At 31.1% G+C, this 21,674-nt stretch overlaps 1 protein-coding gene across 6 annotated transcripts in view; it reads right to left on the bottom strand.

The window, feature by feature from the left end:
• The window catches only part of LOC109608458 (protein madd-4), an 88,950-nt gene that overhangs the window by 4,204 nt on the left and 63,072 nt on the right, over window positions 1-21,674 (bottom strand). For 5 of the 6 annotated variants that reach the window (XM_049961528.1, XM_049961527.1, XM_049961525.1 and 2 more), the window contains 5 exons: window positions 20,659-20,788; window positions 13,317-13,419; window positions 7,527-7,622; window positions 7,068-7,342; window positions 142-1,531 (listed from right to left, as the gene is read on the bottom strand). In XM_049961528.1, the coding sequence (XP_049817485.1) occupies window positions 142-1,531; window positions 7,068-7,342; window positions 7,527-7,622; window positions 13,317-13,419; window positions 20,659-20,788 (1,994 nt within the window). The remainder of the gene's footprint in view (window positions 1-141; window positions 1,532-7,067; window positions 7,343-7,526; window positions 7,623-13,316; window positions 13,420-20,658; window positions 20,789-21,674) is intronic. The other variant, XM_049961526.1, reaches the window with a different exon arrangement.

Genomic DNA, 21,674 nt, shown 5'->3' on the forward strand with positions numbered 1-21,674 from the left:
TTAGAATGTCTACTGTGAACATACATTTTGTGGTAAAAAATCTACATTTCTGCAAAAATATGTACATTAATGGTATTAGTCACTGTAACATAAATCTGTACAAAACTACTTCACAATTTACAGTTTCTAAGTCGTACTTACAGGATCCTTGGCCGAAGACGTCATATGTGCGTCCGTTTTGCTGGAAGTGTCCAACCTGAGTGAGGGAAGAGTGGGAGTGAAGAGCTTAGTTCTAGGAGTCGTCTTCCTTTTTGGTTTGTCCGGTCTTTGTTCATGCGAGTGCTCATCGCTGAAAATTGGATTGGGATCGTCCCTACCTACATTAACATCCGATATTAGTTCCCCTTTTTCAGTTTTCAGTCCCTGCTTCTGGATTTCTTCGGAGGTGGGAAACTCACCAGGTTTAGGCCTAACCGATATCTGGATGCTGGCCGTGGACTTGCCCGCTATGCACGTGTACAAACCGCTGTCGCGCAGGGTCAGGTTTTGAATTCTGAGTGCTCCTTTTCTGGATGTCTTGTATTTTTTTGATTTCGGAATGTAGTTCTTGTCTTTGGCCCACTGAATTTTCGTTCGGTTAAATCGTTTGACTGGACACTTGATTTTTACGGTGGTGCCAAGGAAGACTGTAGCAGCTCCACCAATTTTTAAAGAGATCTTCTTTTTCTTAGGATCGTGTTGTATGAACGTACTGTTAGATACATCTATTTGTGGCCTGTCACTTTCTACGATGCAACTTTTGGTGTTGCACGGTTTCCTTTCTTGTGGTTTAGGGTGTGGACACTTAGAATCCAGCCTGTCAACTGTATGATTTTGGGCCATAACTTGTTTGCATTCCACCTTCCTCGTTTTCTCTCCTGTTCCACAAGATTTGGAGCATTTAGACCATTCGTGTACCTTCCATCTAACTGGACAATCTAGGACGTTACAGTATTGTCTGTCTGGTGGTGGTGGTTGAGGACACATGTTATTTGGAACCACCACAGTGTTACCACCTCCTTGAGTGACTTCGTGAATGCAACTGACCTCACGAGTTTGTATGCCTATGCCGCAGCTCTGAGAGCAGGGTGAGAACTCCGAAAAGTTCCATCTCGGTGGACATGGATGATCATTGCATGTCCTCATCAAAATCTCAGGCTTAAGTTCTATGGGACACATGTAAGGGGATGTAACTTTTTGGGTGTCATCTCTCACACAGTTCACTATAAGTTCTTGAACCCCACCAAGACACGTGGCACTGCAATGAGTGTAGCCTTGTTCTCTCCAAGAATACGATTTTCCAGGCAATCCTCCAGCAACTTTTATATCTGATCTGTAGGGGTCGTCTTTGATGTCTATGCCTATTCTTTCGGAAGAACATGGTTCCATGAAGCATTTTTCGATTTCTATAGGCTTCTCGCCAGAACATTGCTTGTCTGGTAATTTAGCTATGGTCCTAGAGAACTCCAGAAATATTTTACAGTGAACTTCTCGTTTACGCACTCCTTCACCGCAGCTAACGCTACAAGGTCCCCATTCATCCGGAATAAATCTGGAAGAACGCCAAAAAAGATTTAGATGAAGTTTTTATACGGATGTACGGAATCATGCTTAAAAGATTTTAATATATTTCGTGGAATGTGCTTAATAAAAATGTTATTGTTACTGCTTCTGTTACAGTTTTGGGTTGAGCAAATTGTTGATGTTGTGCAGTGGATTGTTTGTAAAAACAGTAACAATGACCAGAGTTAGAAGGGAGTAAAGAGTCATGCTTAAAGAAAAACAGGATTGTTTTGTGTGGAAGATGTTTTACTTCACTTATGTAGATTCTGTTTGTGCAAATCAATGAGCCAGAAGCACATCCATGCATTTAAGTTAAGTATTTGGCTGATTTAAAATAAGTTGCCTCCGATCGGAATAATTGGTAATTATACTTAAGAGATTGCCTAATATGTAATAGAACTTCAATAAAAACTTTATGCCACAGTTTTATTTCTTTTCAAGTGTTGCATGTCTAAATCGAAATCAATAAAACTTACCGTTGACACGCTTCTAGAGTGCGAGAAACTACGGTTTTATTTAATTTAAAATGACTGTTTCAACCATATATTAAATTTGAAATTGCACATGAATAACGTGCATATCGGTTAAATATTTTTATATTTAGAATTATTTATTAATTAATGGAGACATAAATAACGCTTTTAAATTATTTAGAACGTAATTTAAATCTGTAATCTTGTCGGCTAAATATGTTTAACTAAAAGAGGATGAAGCACTTATCTAAATTAAATAGATTATATCAATGACACAAAATTAAATTAAATTAAAAGTTCCTTAAACTGTTTATACAATAAATTTACCAGCATGTACAATTTTCCTCTCGTAAGAATAATCAATAAAATTTTTAATAAAAACCAACGTAAAATTTACCTACTAGAGGGAAATTTCATTTCAAAATATCCAGAGCATGAAATTTGTTTGCTGTAAATATATCTCGTACCTAGCAAAGAGTTTTGCATTAATGAAGATTAGGCGTTTCTCTCCTGAAATAACAATAACATCTCCTATGCATACAATATATTTTCTGGAGAAGTTGGGGAAGATAATCCGTTTTAATTGAAATATTATCCTAAAGTAACACCATTAGTCGTTAAAATTTAGCTTTCGGTTAAATTTTAATAAATATAATAAATAACAATAATTGAAACCTAAGTAGTTCAACACTATTTCTGTCTTTTGTGGTACAGATTAATATTTTAGAAATAATTCTCTTAAAATTATTTTATCACACTGTAAAATTGTTTTGTATAATATAAAAAAGTTAAACGGGTTAAATATTGATGTTTTATATAATATTATAAAAAATATTACATTCTTATTCTATAAAATGTTTATATATTTTACTAAATTGAGTTGGACATAAATATAACTTTAATATTGGAAGAGATTTTTAATAATTAAATAAATCTCTGTTATTTAATTTAATATTGACACTTTATATAATATCTTTTTTGGTTTAAAATTTTGGTCTTCATGGCATAGACTCGGCCATTTTTCAAATATACGGCCTATCAAATTTGGTTATAAACGTGATACTTAATGTTTTCTACAGACTTGATGTCTGGAAATTGGGACAGCAAAGACAAAACATCGATGCTTTGGTCTTTTAAGCAATCTGTCACAATTTTGTATTTGTATTTGGGATCTTTTTAATGTTGAAACATATTTTTTAAGTGCACCATTCCTTCAATAAATAAAAACAAATTCTTGTTTAATATATCTCTGTACATAAATCAATCTAGGATATTTAACAAAGCATAACCATAATTTTTTTATAAATTAAATTTAGATTCGACACTAAAAATTATTCGTTTCCACTGTTCTGTGGTGCAGTGAATGTGATCCTAAGCAAGTGAAAATTGGACTTTCACATTTTTAGTAGAAACCAAATCAACCAAGGTCAAATAAGCTCCAATTCTTCCAAGTTGGCTTTAATTTCAGTTGACGATAAGATTTAATTATTTTTTTGACATTCGAATTATGCAGTTATACCATTCTCTAAATTTTTTAATAATACTGGAAACGATTGACTTATTTAGCCGTAAACTCTTAAACAATAATAAATTAGTTCTAGACGTAAATTAACTCGAAATGAGAGAGGTAAAACAATTGAAATGCCGGAATCTGTGTACTCTATTTCAGTATATTGCCTCTATACTTTAGAAAATCAAGGAATAGTGGAAGAACGATATTTGCGATTAGATTATTTTGCATCTTCCTCGCAACTGCTTGGTCAGCTAGAAAACGTTAGAGGAGATCGTTTTGCACTATTTATGGTACCGAGACATTTGTCAAATCACGATCATAAGCAATCATTGGAATGGGTAAGGTAGATGAAAAGAATCTGACTTTTCACGGATGGAGGTAGAGTTGAGCTGCAGAATCACGATCGTCAAGTTCGCGTCTGGTTCAGACGAAATTGTCGAAGAGTTCAAGAATATTGCAGAACTGTACATGTCATATATTAAAAAATGATGACTGGTCCGATATACGCAAGGGATTTATATTAAAGTGTAATATCTCTAACTTTTGATCATGAGTTTATTTTCATACTATACTATATTTTTTCAAAGTACTCATGATATATGAACAAATTCCAAGATCAATACTTGAATAATTAACCATTTTAAATTAAAAATTGAAAAGTGTATAACAAATTAATTTATTTAAATCCACAATGAATACTAAAATATTTGGAAATTAAATTTTTAGTAGTTGTTAATTTTTAAACCTTATTGCTAATTATATCGATGAAATTTACATAACATTAAAATCTCATATATGTCAATTAAAATGTACAAATGCAGTGATAAAACTATTTTTATTTTCTTATCTTTGGTTTAATATATATTTAATAAGTATAAACTGAAAAGTTTATTATGTATTCGTCAACTTTAAACAGCCTAAAATGTAATTAATTTCCTCTGTTTGAATTTGGTGAATTTAAAATATTTAGTAAAATGAAATCATAAAATAGTATTTGAAAATTTAAAATAGAAAAATTAATAAAATATTTATGAAAAAATTTTTTAATTAACAAATAGGAATACCGAATCGTTATATTTCAAAATACGTAGAATATCTACAGATAGATTTGAAATTATTGTATATTTAAAATATTCTGATACGTATTATTTAAATTTAAGAACCCTTTAAAATAAGATTTGTATGAGTAACAGTGAAGTTGGGCACAATCGGCACTAATTAAATTCAAATTGTTACATAAACATAAACACATTCAGCAAATTTAGTTAAATTAGTAGTCAATAATATTATGTTTGCTCCGCAAACATCGAAACATACATTAAGTCCTGTTTTGGTTGTGGATTCGCCTCACTTAAAATTTAATTTTCAATTAACCACAATCACCTTTGATTCAGTTTTAATCATTAATGCAGATGGCACTTTATTTGATCGCTAATGCAAACAAATGTTCTGGCCAACTACTATTTTATTCAATACCATTATATTGTCAGCTAATGGACTTAGCTAAGCACTTAAGTTGTTTTCACGATTCATTTGGCGATTTCCATTTGCATCGATTATACACTAATTTGTGTTCGTAGCCGACGAAAAAAAAAGGCTGCATAAATAACGGACTTAATCGAAACAGGAGAGTTCCATTGTTTTTGTTCGCTTCCGTTGCACCCGATTCGATAATAGGTAGGTAAGGCGGTAAGATAGGTTGTACCTCGAGTTTTATGTTCGGTAATCTTAAGGAAAAGAGTTAAAGCCTTTAAACCGTGACTCTTGCAGGAAACAGGAATGTCAGTGCACAAAGTAATTTACAAATTCATACCACAGCGTCAGCGTGCCTAATAAAAATGTTAAGTGGACCATGATGAAAATTATGCAGCGATGATAAAGAACTACGAGAGAATAGCATTTTTAAGGAGGCCCTAAATCTGGCGGAAAGCGTGATTGTGCTACGAACAGCTGGTGCTTTATTAGCTGGCTTATCACCTATTTATACTCGTGTTTATGCTAACGATTCCCTGCTTGTTTTCGTTACAGCTGCAAAAATTGCCGGCGTGTACTTTATTAAATTCACGAACGTGTCGTCCGGGATAATTAACAAGTAGGAAACGTTATCATAGGTGAATATGTGCAATAGAATCGATATAAACGTGTATAGTATAGATTGTTTTAGCGTTGTACCTCACATATACCCAACCGCACACAAAGTACACTTTGTAATCACTGAAAAGACAAGACACATACATGGGAACGTAGTTGTACACTGATGTGGGCTTCAATTTTGTTCTAAATGGGTGAAACACAACAGATAGTGATGTGATGAAAGCTGTATCGTGGTGCTATGCGATGCGTACATCACAGTGGATGCAGATAACTAATCAAAATTGGATTTCATACCAATTTAAACAGATTAACCGACAAATATATCAGTTATCTAGTCTACGACAATAGTTGCCGCTAGTGGAATTAATTAAACATCGAAGCTGGTTATTTCAATGCGAATTTCATGGGTGATTGTCGTTAAAGTTTTGAAATTGAATTTATAGATTGTTTTTAGGTCAGTGGTTTTAGTTAATGTGTGTGCATGTTACTTTGTTTATGCGATAACTTTAACTGGTTGGTATTTATTTCGGGTTTAATTAAAATCGATGTAGGGGTATTCATAAAAATATTACAAACGTGGCTGACAATAATTCTATTTCCTCCATTCACATTGTTTCAACTTTTGTATGGTTTATGAGGGTTCCAAAAAAAGTTTTTAACCTGAAAAAACATAAATTAACATACAGTTCGATCAAACGCGCCCTTAAATAGGTTACCTATTTCGTTTTTCATGGAATTTCAATTACTCCATTTTGATTAGTTTCTACACAAATTAATTAAAAAGTGACAAACTAAAACGAAAAACAAAAAACGACCTGTTTCATGACCAACTCAAAGAGATTCTTTAATATGATGCCCAATTATCAGTTTAATATTATGTAGAAAATTTTCAAATTGAAAACTCTTCATTCAGCTTAATAAGCATTTTTTTATTTTAATTTTTATTTTACCAACATTATTTTCACTAATTAACAAAGTATTTTTTTATTGGAAAAATATAAAAAATAAAAAATTACTTATTGAGTTAAACATTATCTATAGACCTCCAATGGATATATTTTTTATAAAAGACTCTTAGAAAATAGACCACAAGAATATGATAATTGATAAAAAAATATATGTAGAGGAAATATTCTTGCGTCCCCATATAAATTAGTTCAATTTTAAAAAATAATATTAAAAACATTTATTAGTTCTAAGAAGACAAAAAATCAATATATTTTTATGTTTGCAACATTGTTTTTGTAATAAATAATATATTCAAATAAAAAATGTTAAAGTAATTTTAGTTAAATATATAAGCCATCACTGACTGCTTAAATAAAAATAAAATTTTTATTAATATGCTCTTTACAACTTAATTTAATTTAATTTTTATAAATACCACACATCGACCATTTTTGAAGAAAAAAAATAGAATTTAAATTATCCATATGACGACTTACGAGCTTTCCGACGGGATGATCTCCCCAATAAGCCGTTCGGCGGTGGGAGGCGGCGGCGGCTGGACCAACGGTTGCGAGTAATATTTGCTGGTCAAAAGCTCCTCGCTCGAGTCCAGATTGCTTTCCGAATGGTACGGACACTGGATGCCAGTGAAACAAGGCTTGGTTGCCGGCGGTTTCAAACCCAGATCGCACATGGTGCTGGTAGTCTCTTGGTCGCTGGCCCGGCATTCGACCACACGGACCTGCACGCCCTCGCCGCAGGAAACGGAACACTGTGGGGAATAGAAGGTTTAAATAATTTTGTGTTATGTATTAAAATTGAACGTGCTTAGTTAGGAACTTGGACGTGTTTGATGTTTGATTAAAGTTCAACATATTTGACTTGCGTCCATGCTAATAATAAAATATAAAAATTTGTGGATATAGACGATTTATGAATAAATTGATAGGACTTACTCCTGACCATGAAGATGTGTGCCATGAAGGACAAGGAATTTCACTGCAGTTTTCTTCTTCCCAGGGCATTGGTGTGCTACATTTGTTATTATTGACCTGTAATATTAGGATTGTAAAATTGTAAAATATGTATTGCCATTTTTCGTAATATTCTGTAACTGTTGACTGAAAAATGTTTAATGCTTTATTTATGTATAAAATTATGATATTATATTTGAAATTTTCAAAAATAATTGTAAAACTAAATAGTTATTATTTTAGTGTCCCTGGAGTACAACAGCCTCAAAATATCTGTTAAACGTGGAATACAGGACAAATTAAACTCATTTTTTGTTTACCGATATCGTTGATCCAAACTGAACTTATTGTAATATATACTCCCATCCAATATTGGACTGTACTGAATATAATTATGGTAAAAATTGTACTTCAAATTCAATTTTTTTTATTTTATACCTAACAGTAAAGTAAATTATGGACCAATTATTTTTCCATTTCATACATGGAGTTTCATAAATGACAGATAAATTCTTCATAGCGACATAACCTATAATATTTTAACTCTTAATCTTAAATCTTAACACCAAAATATATAAAATTAAAACTCAATTTGTAGAGTGTAACTTTGAGAATATTTTATTTTATTTATTAGAAAATTTAAAATTGTTTGAAGAATTGTTAAAAATAATTTTTTATTTAAGTATAATTTTATTGTGACTTAATATTTTGTGTAATAACCCTTTTTTATTATTTGAGTGCATCTTTGTGGCATAGAGTCAATCAATTAGTTAATATAAGACAATCTTTCCGTGTTTCCTGAAGAGCCCCGAAGAGTTTTGAATAGGATTCAGGTCTGGATACAATGTCGGTCAAGGCAAAAACATTTATGTTTTGCTCACACAAGCAGTCTCTGCGTACTTTAGACTTATGTTTTGGGTAGTTATCAAGTTGAAAAACATTTTTAATGGGATTGTTTCTTCAATATATGGTACTAATGTGTTATTTAATAAGTTTTTATACATAAAGTGGACTATATGACTTCGATGAAATGGACCCACACCCAGCACAGAGGAGCAACCCCATAGCATTACGGTTTCTCAACTATGTTTTACAGTGGGTGAACTAAACTTTTTATTTAGTCTAGACCCTACAGATAACATAGGAAGAATCATAACTTCAAAGTTCAATTTGGACTCAATCAGGGCTTTTTTCTTTGGAGGTCCAAACGAACCAGCAACCATTAACATTCTTCAGTCCTTGAACTGATATTAGTTATTTCCTCCATTTGGCTTTGATGTGAGTTGACACTTGAACAGTTTTTAGCCATGCCAATTATGCATTTATCCAATTTTTTGGACATCTTTCATATTCGTTCACAAATTTTAGTACTTCCCACTTGCCTAGTAACTTTATATTTTTTAATAATTCGAAAAAGAATTGATTAATTTAAACCTAAACTATTGTCAACGTCCACTTGTTATTCTTTCTTCTCGAAACACTGAATTTAGATAATGATACAGCTTTAATGCAACCATTATTAAATTGCATTACTAAAAAAAATATAACTTATCGGCTTGAAATGATAAAATAAAATAAAATATGCAATTGTGGCCACTACTGTAATTGTAACATTGCTAAAATAAGTAAACAATGTGAACAAAAATATTATAACAAGGAAGAGATAATAAAATAAAATTAAAAATAATAAACTTTTAAAAATATCTTCTGAAAATATCTTTTGAAAAATATATCTCTAAAATCTATTTATTTTTGGTAATATTGTTTTTTTTTGTACTACTATCTCCACTACATTTTCAAAACAAATTTATTATTATTTGCCACATTGATTGACTGTCAGTTCAAATCCATAAATATTATCAAATAATGCTGTTAAATATTAGATTTTTTGCGTATTTTTCCAACTTAGTTTTTGGTATTGGGACTAGTTTCATGAATTTATCAATCCTTTAAGCATCCTGTATATTTTCAATAAAAAATGTTAGAATGTCCTGTTAGAAAAATAGTTTTAATTTGTCACAGAGTCAATAAATTTATTTTATTTAAATTAAACAATTATATAAAAATTTTTAATTAAATGTATTCAAATTATCTAACATATTATAAAATCTGTTCGTAAAATATTAAAGAATTCCAGCACAGGAGGAAGTGTTTGATATACAATTATCTGTAGAAAATCCAATAATGTGATTTCCACCGCGAACTCTCACCCTTCACGGTCCGGAAAATGGCGGAAGGCAGCGCTGGAAAATGCAGCTATAGAATGAAAAGTGATAGTGGTTTATGGCAGTTTTTATTGAGTTCGCAGACACGATAGAAGACGATTCCGCCGTGGAAGTGGAATTATTGAAATTTACAATTCGGGGGCACCGCGCGCATGACTGCCACCCAATACATCTCCGGTCGCGATCGAACTAATCTTTCCGAATTGTCTGCTCAATTCTGCGAGGAATGCAGCACCGTGTCTCGTACGAAGTCACGAAACCAGAAAATGACAATCAATCACACTTTCTCCCCGCACTCATGGGATGAATGAATGATGAATATTTTTATTTGTTTTATTGACTATTGTTTTTTATTTAACAATAAGAATGATGTTGTTTCGTGGAAATTATTCGTAATTGTTCTGTTCTTGTAAAGAACAATAAATAGTTAATTACTTGATATTCCAGTAAGAAACGAAAACTCATAACTTTCATTTAATTTTATTTCAAGATTTAAAACATGAAGTTAAATTCTAAAAAGGTACGTAAGCATTTATACATAAACTACCTTAAACTTTACGAAAAATTATTGTAATAGTCAGAAATTAACTCCCATTTCGTGTTCGAGACATTTATAAAAGTAATTTTGCACCACAAGTTGAATTATTAAAACTTTTTTAAATAACCAATACACAAGAGTTTAAAAAAGTCCAACGAGTTATCTTATATTAATTTCTTGTTATTAAAATATGTATGCTCAAAAACATGTATAACATTTATACTTTGCGTGTCTGTCTTTTATGATCCAACAGTGTCACCTAAATTACTTAAATTCTCTGTACCCTTTTTTGCCAAATTTCGTATTGTTCCCACCATATTATTATTTGTACACCAAAATTGAGACTTCTCTTTCTATTGCAGCCCAACATATCAAAGTTTCTCTGCAACTTCGCAAAAAATAGGTGAAGCCTTTAACACAAAAAAACAAAAATAAACATTTCTAAGTGAAGTGTGACATTAAAGAAGTGCAAAATATATATATGGGTTTTATTCAGGCAACTGAATACAAAAATGTACAATGAACACAAAGGGCAAAAAAATTAAAAATTGCAATCTAGGTCGCTTGCTCTTGTTTATCCTGAAAAGGCAATATAAAATCGTGGAGCGAAAATACTGTTCATATATAACAATATTGATATCAAATGTTAAAGAGTAAAATTTTATAATTTTACCTGCCACCTAAAAAATACAATTGTTATAAATTACCAAAATATGAAAAGTAAATACAGATATCTATTTATAACCATACCCGCCATGTGCAATGATAATGATTTTTTAAATTATAATTTGGAGCTCGTGTGACAACTGGGATAAATTAGGGCCATGTGTAAATTTACATAACAGATTTGCTGACTGTGAAACTGGCTAAACAAATAGAATTTAATTTTTCATTATTAAAACGTACACTTCAAAATATTTAAACCAGTTTTATTATATGGTTTTATCATATACTTTTTAATATAAATAGAACACTAAATTAACTTTATAGGCATGGTAGTATGAATTTGGTACAATAATTTAATAAACTGCATTTTAATTTTTCTCAATCGTAAAGTAAAAAAGTTGTTTCAGCTGCGACTGTTTTACAGAAAATTGAACTTTAAAAATTTATGCACCTAAACCAGCACATACTCGATATTGGATTGTCATATTTCACAGCAAGTGATTTACAGTATAGATAATAAATTCAAAATCTTAAATTTAAAGTATATGATGTAGTAGTGATCATATCGATATTTAAATATATTTTCTGTTATTTTTTGCCAGTTTCAAAATCATGGAAAATATATATGTTATTTAACAAAAGTTAGCCATTGATAATTTATTTGAAAATTATTAGTTTTAGTTGTTAATTATTAGTTGTACCCTAGACAACAATATTAATTCTTTTGAAATTTACCAGAAATAAGTAGTAATAATATATGATGTATACACTCATTCATATAATTATAAAAAGAAATGATTAGATTTTGAAAGATATTACATAGTTACATGTTTATATAAAAGCTTTGCAAAATTTTCATTCAACGGTGTATAAATTTTAGTCTTCTAAGTGAGTTCGATGGAGGCCAATTATTGGTTTAAAAAAAAAACTGAATTTTCGTTTGTGGAAATTGCCAATCGAATAAACCGGAATCGAAGCACCCCACCGTTGATTTATAAAAGAAAGAATGCCGACTTCAGTTTGAGTTTCTGATCACATTGGAACATCATCATCAAAAATATTGGAGTGGTGAAATGAACGACACTTTTAGATACGTGTCTTCTTATTACAAGGGTTACTTTGGATTCATAATTTTTCATCGACTGAAGTCGTGTGGGACATTCGAAACAGGAGACTTCGAAATTCAGACTACCTTCCATTATTTTTGGCGTATCTTCGCGTTTATTAGAAGTGATTTGAAATAAGCTATCTCAGGATAAAACTGACAGCCTCATTAGAGCAATACCAAGGCGGATCAATGAGTGAAGTGATCACCGCGGAAGTCTAAATCATTAGTTACTTAAAAAAATGACACAATGGAACACAAATATATAGTTGTCCACATTAATAACATTTGGTACGCACACTTATTCATATAATTATAAGAAAAAATATTATATATTGAGGGATTTTTATTCACATTTTTAGGATCTGTAATGGGGATCGAAGTCTCGATTTTATGGGGTAATGCATGAGGATCGAGTGTATGTCAAAAAGAGGAAGACACAAGATACAATTTTCTGTGAAGAAGCCTCTATATCGAACAGCTGGAGTTACTGTTTGGAGTGGGATCATGCAATCTCACTTGCTTCTTTACCTTGGGACTTTTCAAAATTCAGTTTTACAACAGAAATATCTGAACTCATATTACTAGGTCCAATGTAAATATGTTACCATGGCCAGAAAGATCACATGACTCATCATCGAAGTCTTCACCTTCTTCCACATATTTTGGCAGTGTTTAGTAGTAAGTTGTATGGAATAAGCTATCGCAGGATGAAATTGACCATCTTATTGGGCCAATGCAAAAGGAGATCAATGTTTGAAAGGTCATGTCACCGTGGGAATCTAATTCACTATTAGTTTAAAAAATGATACTGATTAATATTTTTGCCTATTATTGCCTCAAAGTATATACCAAAAATCAATCAACTCCGACTACTAGACTTGTGTTCTATTTTCTGTGCAACTGAGTACGTTTTAGCTGAATATAATTTAATATATCATTAAATATATATTTTTGAAGAGCTTTATATATTTCCATTAACATTTTAAAGGCAAACACAATTATAGACATATCTAACTATCTATCTATCTCTAATATAAATATATTTAAAATTTTCCTGTTTCTGCTTTCTACGTAGCAAATTCCCACGTACTGCAAACTATAGAAATGTTCACTAAGCATTAATTTGTAAAATGATTTTTTCATTTAAAGATATTAAAAGAGATAAATCGACATATCTAAAAGTTAGCAGGCAGCGGAATAAAGCAGTCCGGACGTAAAAACAGAACCGTACTTACTCTGATTTTGGTATTGTTTACTTCTTCCACACAATAGACTTCGCGAAGTTTGGTCCCGCCGCCGCAATTGGACGAACACGTCCCCCATTCACCGACGTGCCACCTAATAATAGAACAAACAATACAATCTATACTATACTAAGGCTCGAAGAGCCAATTATACATTAATTTAAAAGTTCAGACTGGCGAGCGAACTTTAATTTTATTTATGGCTTAAAAACAATACCAGAAATTAGTTGAAATTTACTGCGAACTCTGGCACGCGGAACAACGACTGAACAAACCGCGAAATATTCAACTGGGATGGGTTTACAATTAGTTTTGTTTGAGCCACGTAATCTACTTAGGTCAGTGATATTTTCACTGTTTAATTTTCGAATGGAAACTTTCGGCGAGAGAATCAATTGTTTTGATGAGGGTTATGTAAATTTGTGTCGGAGGTGAACCACGCATAAAATAATCCCCTAATAACCCCGAAATTGTTTGCCGGCTCTTTTATTTTATTGCAGCCAAATGTTTAATGAAAGAAAAATAAGGGTAGATAACGATATAATTAACTTACTTCTCTATTAACCACCCTTCTTAAACTTTTCTCTCTCGAAACACTGAACTTCATGTAATAAAATTAGAATTAGTTTCAAAGTCAATTAAAAAGAACCTACTGCGAACCGTTACTTATTTTTATGGCTACAACATAATACCTAGAAAATTAATTTTAAAAGCTTGTTTAACTTATTTGCAAGTTCTAAAATAGAATATTAAATGTACATTGTTTATTTAATCAGGCTTACTTTGTCTCAAATTTCTTCTGAAATTTACTAATTATGAGTATGACCATTTTTAATTAATTGTTCTTCTTTATGAGAAAGTACACCAGCATTTATTTTATAATTCAACTTTTTTTTATTTTTTATAAATGTCATTCTAATTGAAATTAGAAGTCATGTTAATGTTTGTTATTAATTTGTTAAAAAAAGTAATAAAAATAATAAATGCATTAAAAGTTTTAAGAATTACATGGATGAAAAGTTTATTTTATGTTTAAACAAATAAATTTGATTATTAATTAAATATTTAGACTATAAAAACATTTTTGAAAATAAAATAAAATGCCATACTTCAAAATGAATAATTAAGGACCACAAAAGGAGAAAAAAAACTAAAAAATAGGTTTATTTTTTATAAATAATATGGAATGTGGCCCATAAGATAAACATCTCCATAATCTTTTAACTGAATTTTAATAAATAATAGTTTAAAAGAAAGAAAATTAAAAACTCTGTGCATGCTGACTTTTTATTCCATAGTTTACTTAATCAGAAGGATATAATAAATTCAATTCATAGACTAATTTTATTAAATATTTAATATTTTTTGTGAAACTTGGTACACAAATTTTGAAGGTTCAATCAAAAGATTTATTTTCTTCATAAAAATATTCCAACCAACTTCTCTCCTCACCTGTGTCAGGCAATATAGAAAATATCTTTTATGGCACGCATCCTTTTTTAGTACCCATCTTTTGACCTTTCTTTTTGAAGGACTTGTTTAAATCTGAAATGGGTTGTACTGTATATTCTCTTTAAAATTAATTTTTGCTAATTTTTGGCTCATTAATTTTATTGATTCTGTTTTTATTTACAGTTTTATTTTATAAAGCATCATCAGTAAGCATTTCTTTAAAAAAATAATAAAAATCAAAGAAGTTGTAAAAAAAGAACCTAATATAAATATAAATTTTATTACTAAATTATTTGTATGCGAACTGTAAATTATGAATAAAACAATTAATAATATTTAAATAAGTATATAAATAAAGTCAAGTGCAGGCTTTAAGTATTGCCAGAAAAATAAAAAGTAATTTGTCTTATGTTTAAACAAGGAAAATCAGTATTTCATTAAAGAAATGGAGCAAAATATCTTGAACATAATTCCCATTTAGATTAATTGTATTTTTGTGCACACGAATATAAATTATAGTTTGCAATCTCAAACTTTAAAATTAATGATCTGACCGCAAAAGAACAGGCATATTTATTATAACTGATTACTTTGCTTGTGACATAGTTAAATTATTAAGGGAAAATTATTGCCATCCAGTTATATATTGCCTAGCTTACATTAGTGTAATTAGAATAACAATTGATTTGGTATTCTCAGAAATTGAATGGTAAATTTCCTTATATCGTGCAAGAAATCTAAAATAAACATCGTAAAGGTTAATAAATTTCTGAGTGTCGACTATGAGTCGATTGTGTGGCAAGAATTTTCCAAATGAGCCAACACAGCCCAAATTATCCGAACAGCAATCATAAATATTTATAGCGATATTTTCAAGTTGTAACGCACACATGCGATTCCACTTACAAGTCGATAATGAGCCCGTACTTCCGAAGTTTCTATAAAAGTCGGAGCGATCAAGCGGTTTCCGGTGCAATTAAAAATTTAAAAACGGCAGAACGAAATCGTCAACTTTCCGTGACAATTGCAAAAGCGTAGGCGTCGATTAATTCGTCAAGATTTGATTCGCAGGTCGCAGTTTATGTTTCCAATGAACAACTTCCGCTCCCGGGTCACAGGAATTAAGTCCGTATTTGCGTTACGGCCTCGTTGTCGAATCTCCGGGACCGTTTCGAACTCGACTCGACATTCCCTCTGTCTCTGCCGTTCCGACAAACTTTGCAAATATTTAATTGGTCGGGAATAACGAGCCCGTGGCGCATACCGAACACGGGAACTTTTCGAAACAACGATTGACATCTCGAACCAACCCCACTAATTGATTTTAAGTTTCTACCCACATATTTGCCGTCAATGACACTTTTTGATTGCGACTTGGCTGTTTGGTGATAATTACACTGTTCTGCGTGCAAATGCTCTCCACCAAACTTATGTTTCAGTTCGGTAATTTCACGTAGCAACATCTAGAGAACATCAACATGTTTTAATTGGTAGCAATTAAGTTAATTTACCTTCTATGTACATAAAACTTGGTTTGTTAAAGCCTTAAATGGAAAAATACATGCTTTGAGGAATGGTTGATGGGTCAACATGTCATTTAAGCTGTATTTTCTTCACTCCCATTTGGAATTCTGACCTCAAAATTTAAGTGTAGTTCCGAAATACATTGTTCCTTGAAATTAACGCACCACTTATAATTTTGTAAATAAAATTTTCTATTTAAGTAGATAGTACAAGTTTTTACAAGTTGTTTAGTTTTTTTATTTGAAATATACGGATTTTAGTAAATTAATAAAATAGGTTAAACTATCGCCGCAGCCTGCCGTTTCGTTATAACTAATGAGTATCATCCCCATTTTCATTTTAATTTTCGTTAATTGTCAATATGCAACAGAAATGTAGAAATATAATGGTACATGGAAACTGATGACCATACTAGGAGACCAAGTCAAGATAGAAATCGTGATACAACTCCTGCTCAAAATACTCCTGTTTGAGGTGCGACCTTAACTGTGGATCACCGCAGAGTCCAACTACATTTTACTAAAGAGCACATCATTTGAGTAGAAACGGATTGGGAACGAGTTCTGCTTGAGCGTTACATTTTGGACATTTTAGAAGGATATGTCGTATCATATGCCACTTTATAGGTCCAAAATTTTTACTAAAGCAAAATAATGTTTAAGCCAATAGAATAGAACATATCTAGGACGTTCTTGGGAAACGTTTAAGGGACCATCCTAATCATCCGGATAACTTAGAGGATGTGGAGCGTCTTCTACTCGAATATTGAGAGAATTTGGACCAAAATGAAATTCGAAGCCAGATTTTGAGTATGAACAGAAAATGTGAGGCTGTCATTCAGAGGTGTAAATATCCCATATTAAATTCAAATTTTTATTTTTTATAAACATATTTTATTTGTTTAGAAAAACAACACTTTTATAAAATTTTTGTAACAGTTATAAATACAAACCTATTTTTAAATAAATATACAAAGAGGGCATACGTTTATTTTCCCATTTTCTGAAAATATTAATAATAATCAATTATTATTGATGTGGTGAGTTAATTTCTTGGAATAGTGTATTTCACAAGCAAATTGATCGAATGGATAAGAGTATAGTGGAAAATGGTTCCGACACGTGTTACAAGATTGCTGTTGGACTCTCAAAAGTGAAACCGATTTTGATGAATAGAATCGTAAAAAGGCAACAATATAATTTATATGCATGGTCTAAAGTAAGGATTATTAAATTTTTATGAATTAAAATGGGTCCACTTTAATCATAGTTGATTGTATATAGAGGTAGTAACTATTTTATCAGTTATTAAGACATTCGTCTAAAAAAAATTAAGAAAAAAACCTGCAAACTTAATGTGCATATAGTTTATAATTGATTACAGTAGTGTTAGCACGGATGTTTATCCAAATGTGTTCGGATAATTATGCCTAAACGTAAATTAACTCCAGCTGAGAGGAGTAGTACAATTGGAATGTTGGAATCTGGGGTTAATCAGATCGAAATCAAAGGTAGACTAAATGTTGCACTGAATGTTATTACTCGCTGCAATAGTAAACTAAGAACTACCGTAAATGGAGACGGATGTCTTCGAGAGTCAGTAGTCTCCTTGCAACTGACTGGTCAGTTGAAAAACTCTACAGGAGCTGATATCGTTTCAGTTATGGTACGGATACCTTTGGCAATTGCACGTTTTTGTTCACGAAGATTATTACGATGTTTCCATTTGGTCTAAGACCATAAGCTGCAACGATTGGAACGGACAAGGTCCTATGTTCATAGTATGGAAATGTCTACTTTTCACAGATGAAAGTAGAATTGGGCAATCATAATCATCAAGGTCGCGTCTAGTTCAGATGAGGTGTTCCAAAATTTCAAGAATTTCTCCCATTTCAAGGGATTCCATTATTATTATTGTTACAGAATTTTCAAGTTGCTATCAACGAGAACTGAGTATTGAAACCTTCCTTTGAGTTCAACTGACCTAAATCCTATTGAGCATTCATGAGATATGCTAAAAAGGAGGTTTCTGAGTCATCACCTCTTTGAAAACCTAATTTCATAGATTTGGGCCAAAATACCCCCAACAACTGAATAATAGTTGAATGCCCATGGATAGCATACAATGTACTAAATTTGAGGTATGTATAAATTTGATAAAAATAACAGTTGCTAATTTATGTTAAATTCATTAAGTCGTGTAGATTTTTACTAAATAAATTTATCAATAATCAATGATTTTTAGATTCTTTTTTTAATATGCCTAACTTTTGAACAGTTTAGAGTTTCTTGGAATGTATATTTTTTAGATACAAAATGAAATATATTTTAGTAATTTATCTGAAAAATTAAATGAAAATTAAATGAATCAATCATAACTTTGTAATTATTCACCTTATTTAACATAGTCAACAAAGTAGTATTGAATAGAGAATAAAAATACTTTTTAACTAAGTTATTTCAAGACCATACGGTATTGAGTAATTTTTCACATATGATAAAACAGATCGATACCTTGTTGCATTCAAATGTTATCAGGGGAGGTACTTTTAACAACCCTTCTGTACACATATAAAGAACTAAATGACAGAAAGGAGTTATTAATTAATGTTAATGTTGTTGGTCCCGACTGTGTGCCGAATCGATTGAAAAGTTGGCTTAACGTGTCCTTTGAGGCGCGTCGCGAAACCCATTAAAAGTTATAATAAATGTTTCCACAGGAAATCTCGCAATAATCGACGCAGCAATTGCAGAGATACTCGTGTCAATAGGCGAATAAAAATTGAAATAAAACTCGGCGCGTCGCGACGCGCTGTCGATAAAATTAAATAGCGTCGAAGCTGTCACGGCAACGCGATGGGGCTCAGGACGAGAGCTTATTAAAAAATATTAATGGAGTTTTGCGTTACCATCAATCAAATCTGATTACTCCTCTTGTAAAATCTCGATTAATAATGCGGAATTCGGAAAAGAGATATGTCAATCGGGAAAGTTTTAATTAAATAATTTTACAAACGCGATATAATCACTCATTCGGTTGCAGCGTAATTCCTGCGGTGTTGATGTTTTTTCATCGGTTTGGTTTAATTAATATTTTCGTGGTAACTACCAAGTGGAAACTAGAAATTTAATAAATATTATATGTTATTAATGCAACAGTATCAATAATATATTATTTTGTTTTCAGGTTTATCAAAGTTGGTCGCTTCATAAATAATCCAATCCCATTCTTGAAACAAATGTGAAAAGGCATTCAAAATGGCAAATCAAGTATTTGGTTAAGATTAAAAAAAAAAAACACATCTAAAAATCATTAATCTTCATGAAACACTTAAAAATGATTGAAAATGTTAAAGAAGACATTTATTCAATGTAAGCAAAACCGAACCTGTTTTTTTTTTCTAAAAAATCTTTATACGACCATATAAATTTTAACAACTTTTAAAAGAGCTTGCAAACTGTATTATGCCGCATTAGAAATATAAAATTGTATACTTTCATGACTTGTATGCCTTTTGGCCCACAAAAATGACCTTTTAATGTGAGGCACATTACGGTCTGGAAACTCCCGGGAAAGATCGATGCTTACTAAAAGTTTGCACACATAAAATATTTAAATTATGTATTATACTCTCTACAGCTTTCTTAAGAACATTATAGTAAAATGCGCTTTCCCAACAATTTTAAATGGAAACAGTAAATGATTTCAAAGTATAGTTCATGTTAACTGTTATTAAGACGTAAAATTTTTATACCACATGTATGTCATGTTTATTTATGTACAGACACAATATTAAAGTGTACAAAAAACCCTTTTATGATCAAATTTCTTTAATAGAACTGTAATTGATATTTTATTAAACATTTCATTAATGTGAAAGGAGAGCAAAATTATTTTGCTTCTGTTTTTTGGTAATCGCCTGAATCTGTAAATAAATTTCATAACATATTTTAAATTTAACTTAAAATATATTTATAAATTAATCCAATTAAATCTATTAATAAATTGATTTTGTATTACTTACGAAAGGAATATATTAGATCGATTAGAAGTATAGGAATAGAGGAGCATAAATATCCAGGACTTAATTTATAATCAGAATTATAATTCTCATCGTATTTTGTTGTTCTTAGTTCTTGGGTTAAAGTTAATTAATATTAAACTGCTGCAGATAAACATTGAAACTTTTCGTCCATGTCCCAGAACAGTTTGTCGGGCATAAATTCACAATATTTCAAGACAAATCCGTCATGTCCTGGAGTAATTAGCTTTAGACCGCGCGTGGTTCCGGGACACGGCCATTTGGTCCGGGCTCGGCGACACATGGCACCGACAACTTTGATTATTGATAACTTACTTGGGAGGACAGCTGTGTATGTTGCATCTGACGACGGTTGCGTCTGGCTTCTGTGAATCGTTGCAAAGTTCGGACTCCACTTCTTCCCCAGTCACTCGATTCTGACAGACGGGACGTGACATCTTGAAGCCTGCAATAAAACCATGAGTCTGGTAACAAATGTTACGTAGTAATTTCGCATAAGGGATTTACATTTGAGATGCGGTTGGGTTGGATATTTATTACGATAAAACCATTTGCCTCTTGTTATTTTTATTGAGTTGTGTATTCTCCAATATTTACATTCAATAGACCTTCAAAATGTTTGATTAATTTTAGAAGTTTAGTGCAGAAATGAATTTTTAATTATTATTTTCTCATATGTTTGAATACTTTTAAAGAAGTAGTGAATGATATCTGTAGCTCCAAAGAAATTGCATGAACTCTTAGCATACTACATTTCATTATTAATCTTGGTGAATGCAGCAGTCTTTCTGAAGACATAAATTGCCTTTTTATGTAATTTTTATTACAGTAGTAAAAGTGAGACGGTAAGCTATAATAATGAATTTGAATGACAAGAACTTAAAATATATTTGTAGAAATTACCGTAATAAAAAAATAATTTAGTCCAAGAAAGAATTTCTAATTATATATTATTTTTTTCATATGCACCACCAAAATACAAAATACACTTGACTATTTTTGAAAAAGTAGTGAATGGCATATATAGTTTCAAAGAAAGAACATTACATTTCAGTATTTACTTTCGTAAATTAAGAAGTCTTTCGAAGACATAAGTTTATGCCTTGTATGTAATTTGTATTTAGAAGAATTCAGAAGAAATAACTATGAGCTTCTTGAGAAATAATGAATCGAAAAATTATAATAATGAATTTGACAGATAAGAACTAAAGATATATTTGTAGAAATTATTTTAATAAAAAAGTAATTTAGTTCCAAAAACAATTTCTAATTATTATTTTCACATATGTATTATAAAAATACATTTGAAAGAAGTTGTGAATGGCATCTGT

This window comes from Aethina tumida, chromosome 1 (genome assembly GCF_024364675.1).
Source record: "Aethina tumida isolate Nest 87 chromosome 1, icAetTumi1.1, whole genome shotgun sequence".
NCBI lineage: Eukaryota > Metazoa > Arthropoda > Insecta > Coleoptera > Nitidulidae > Aethina > Aethina tumida.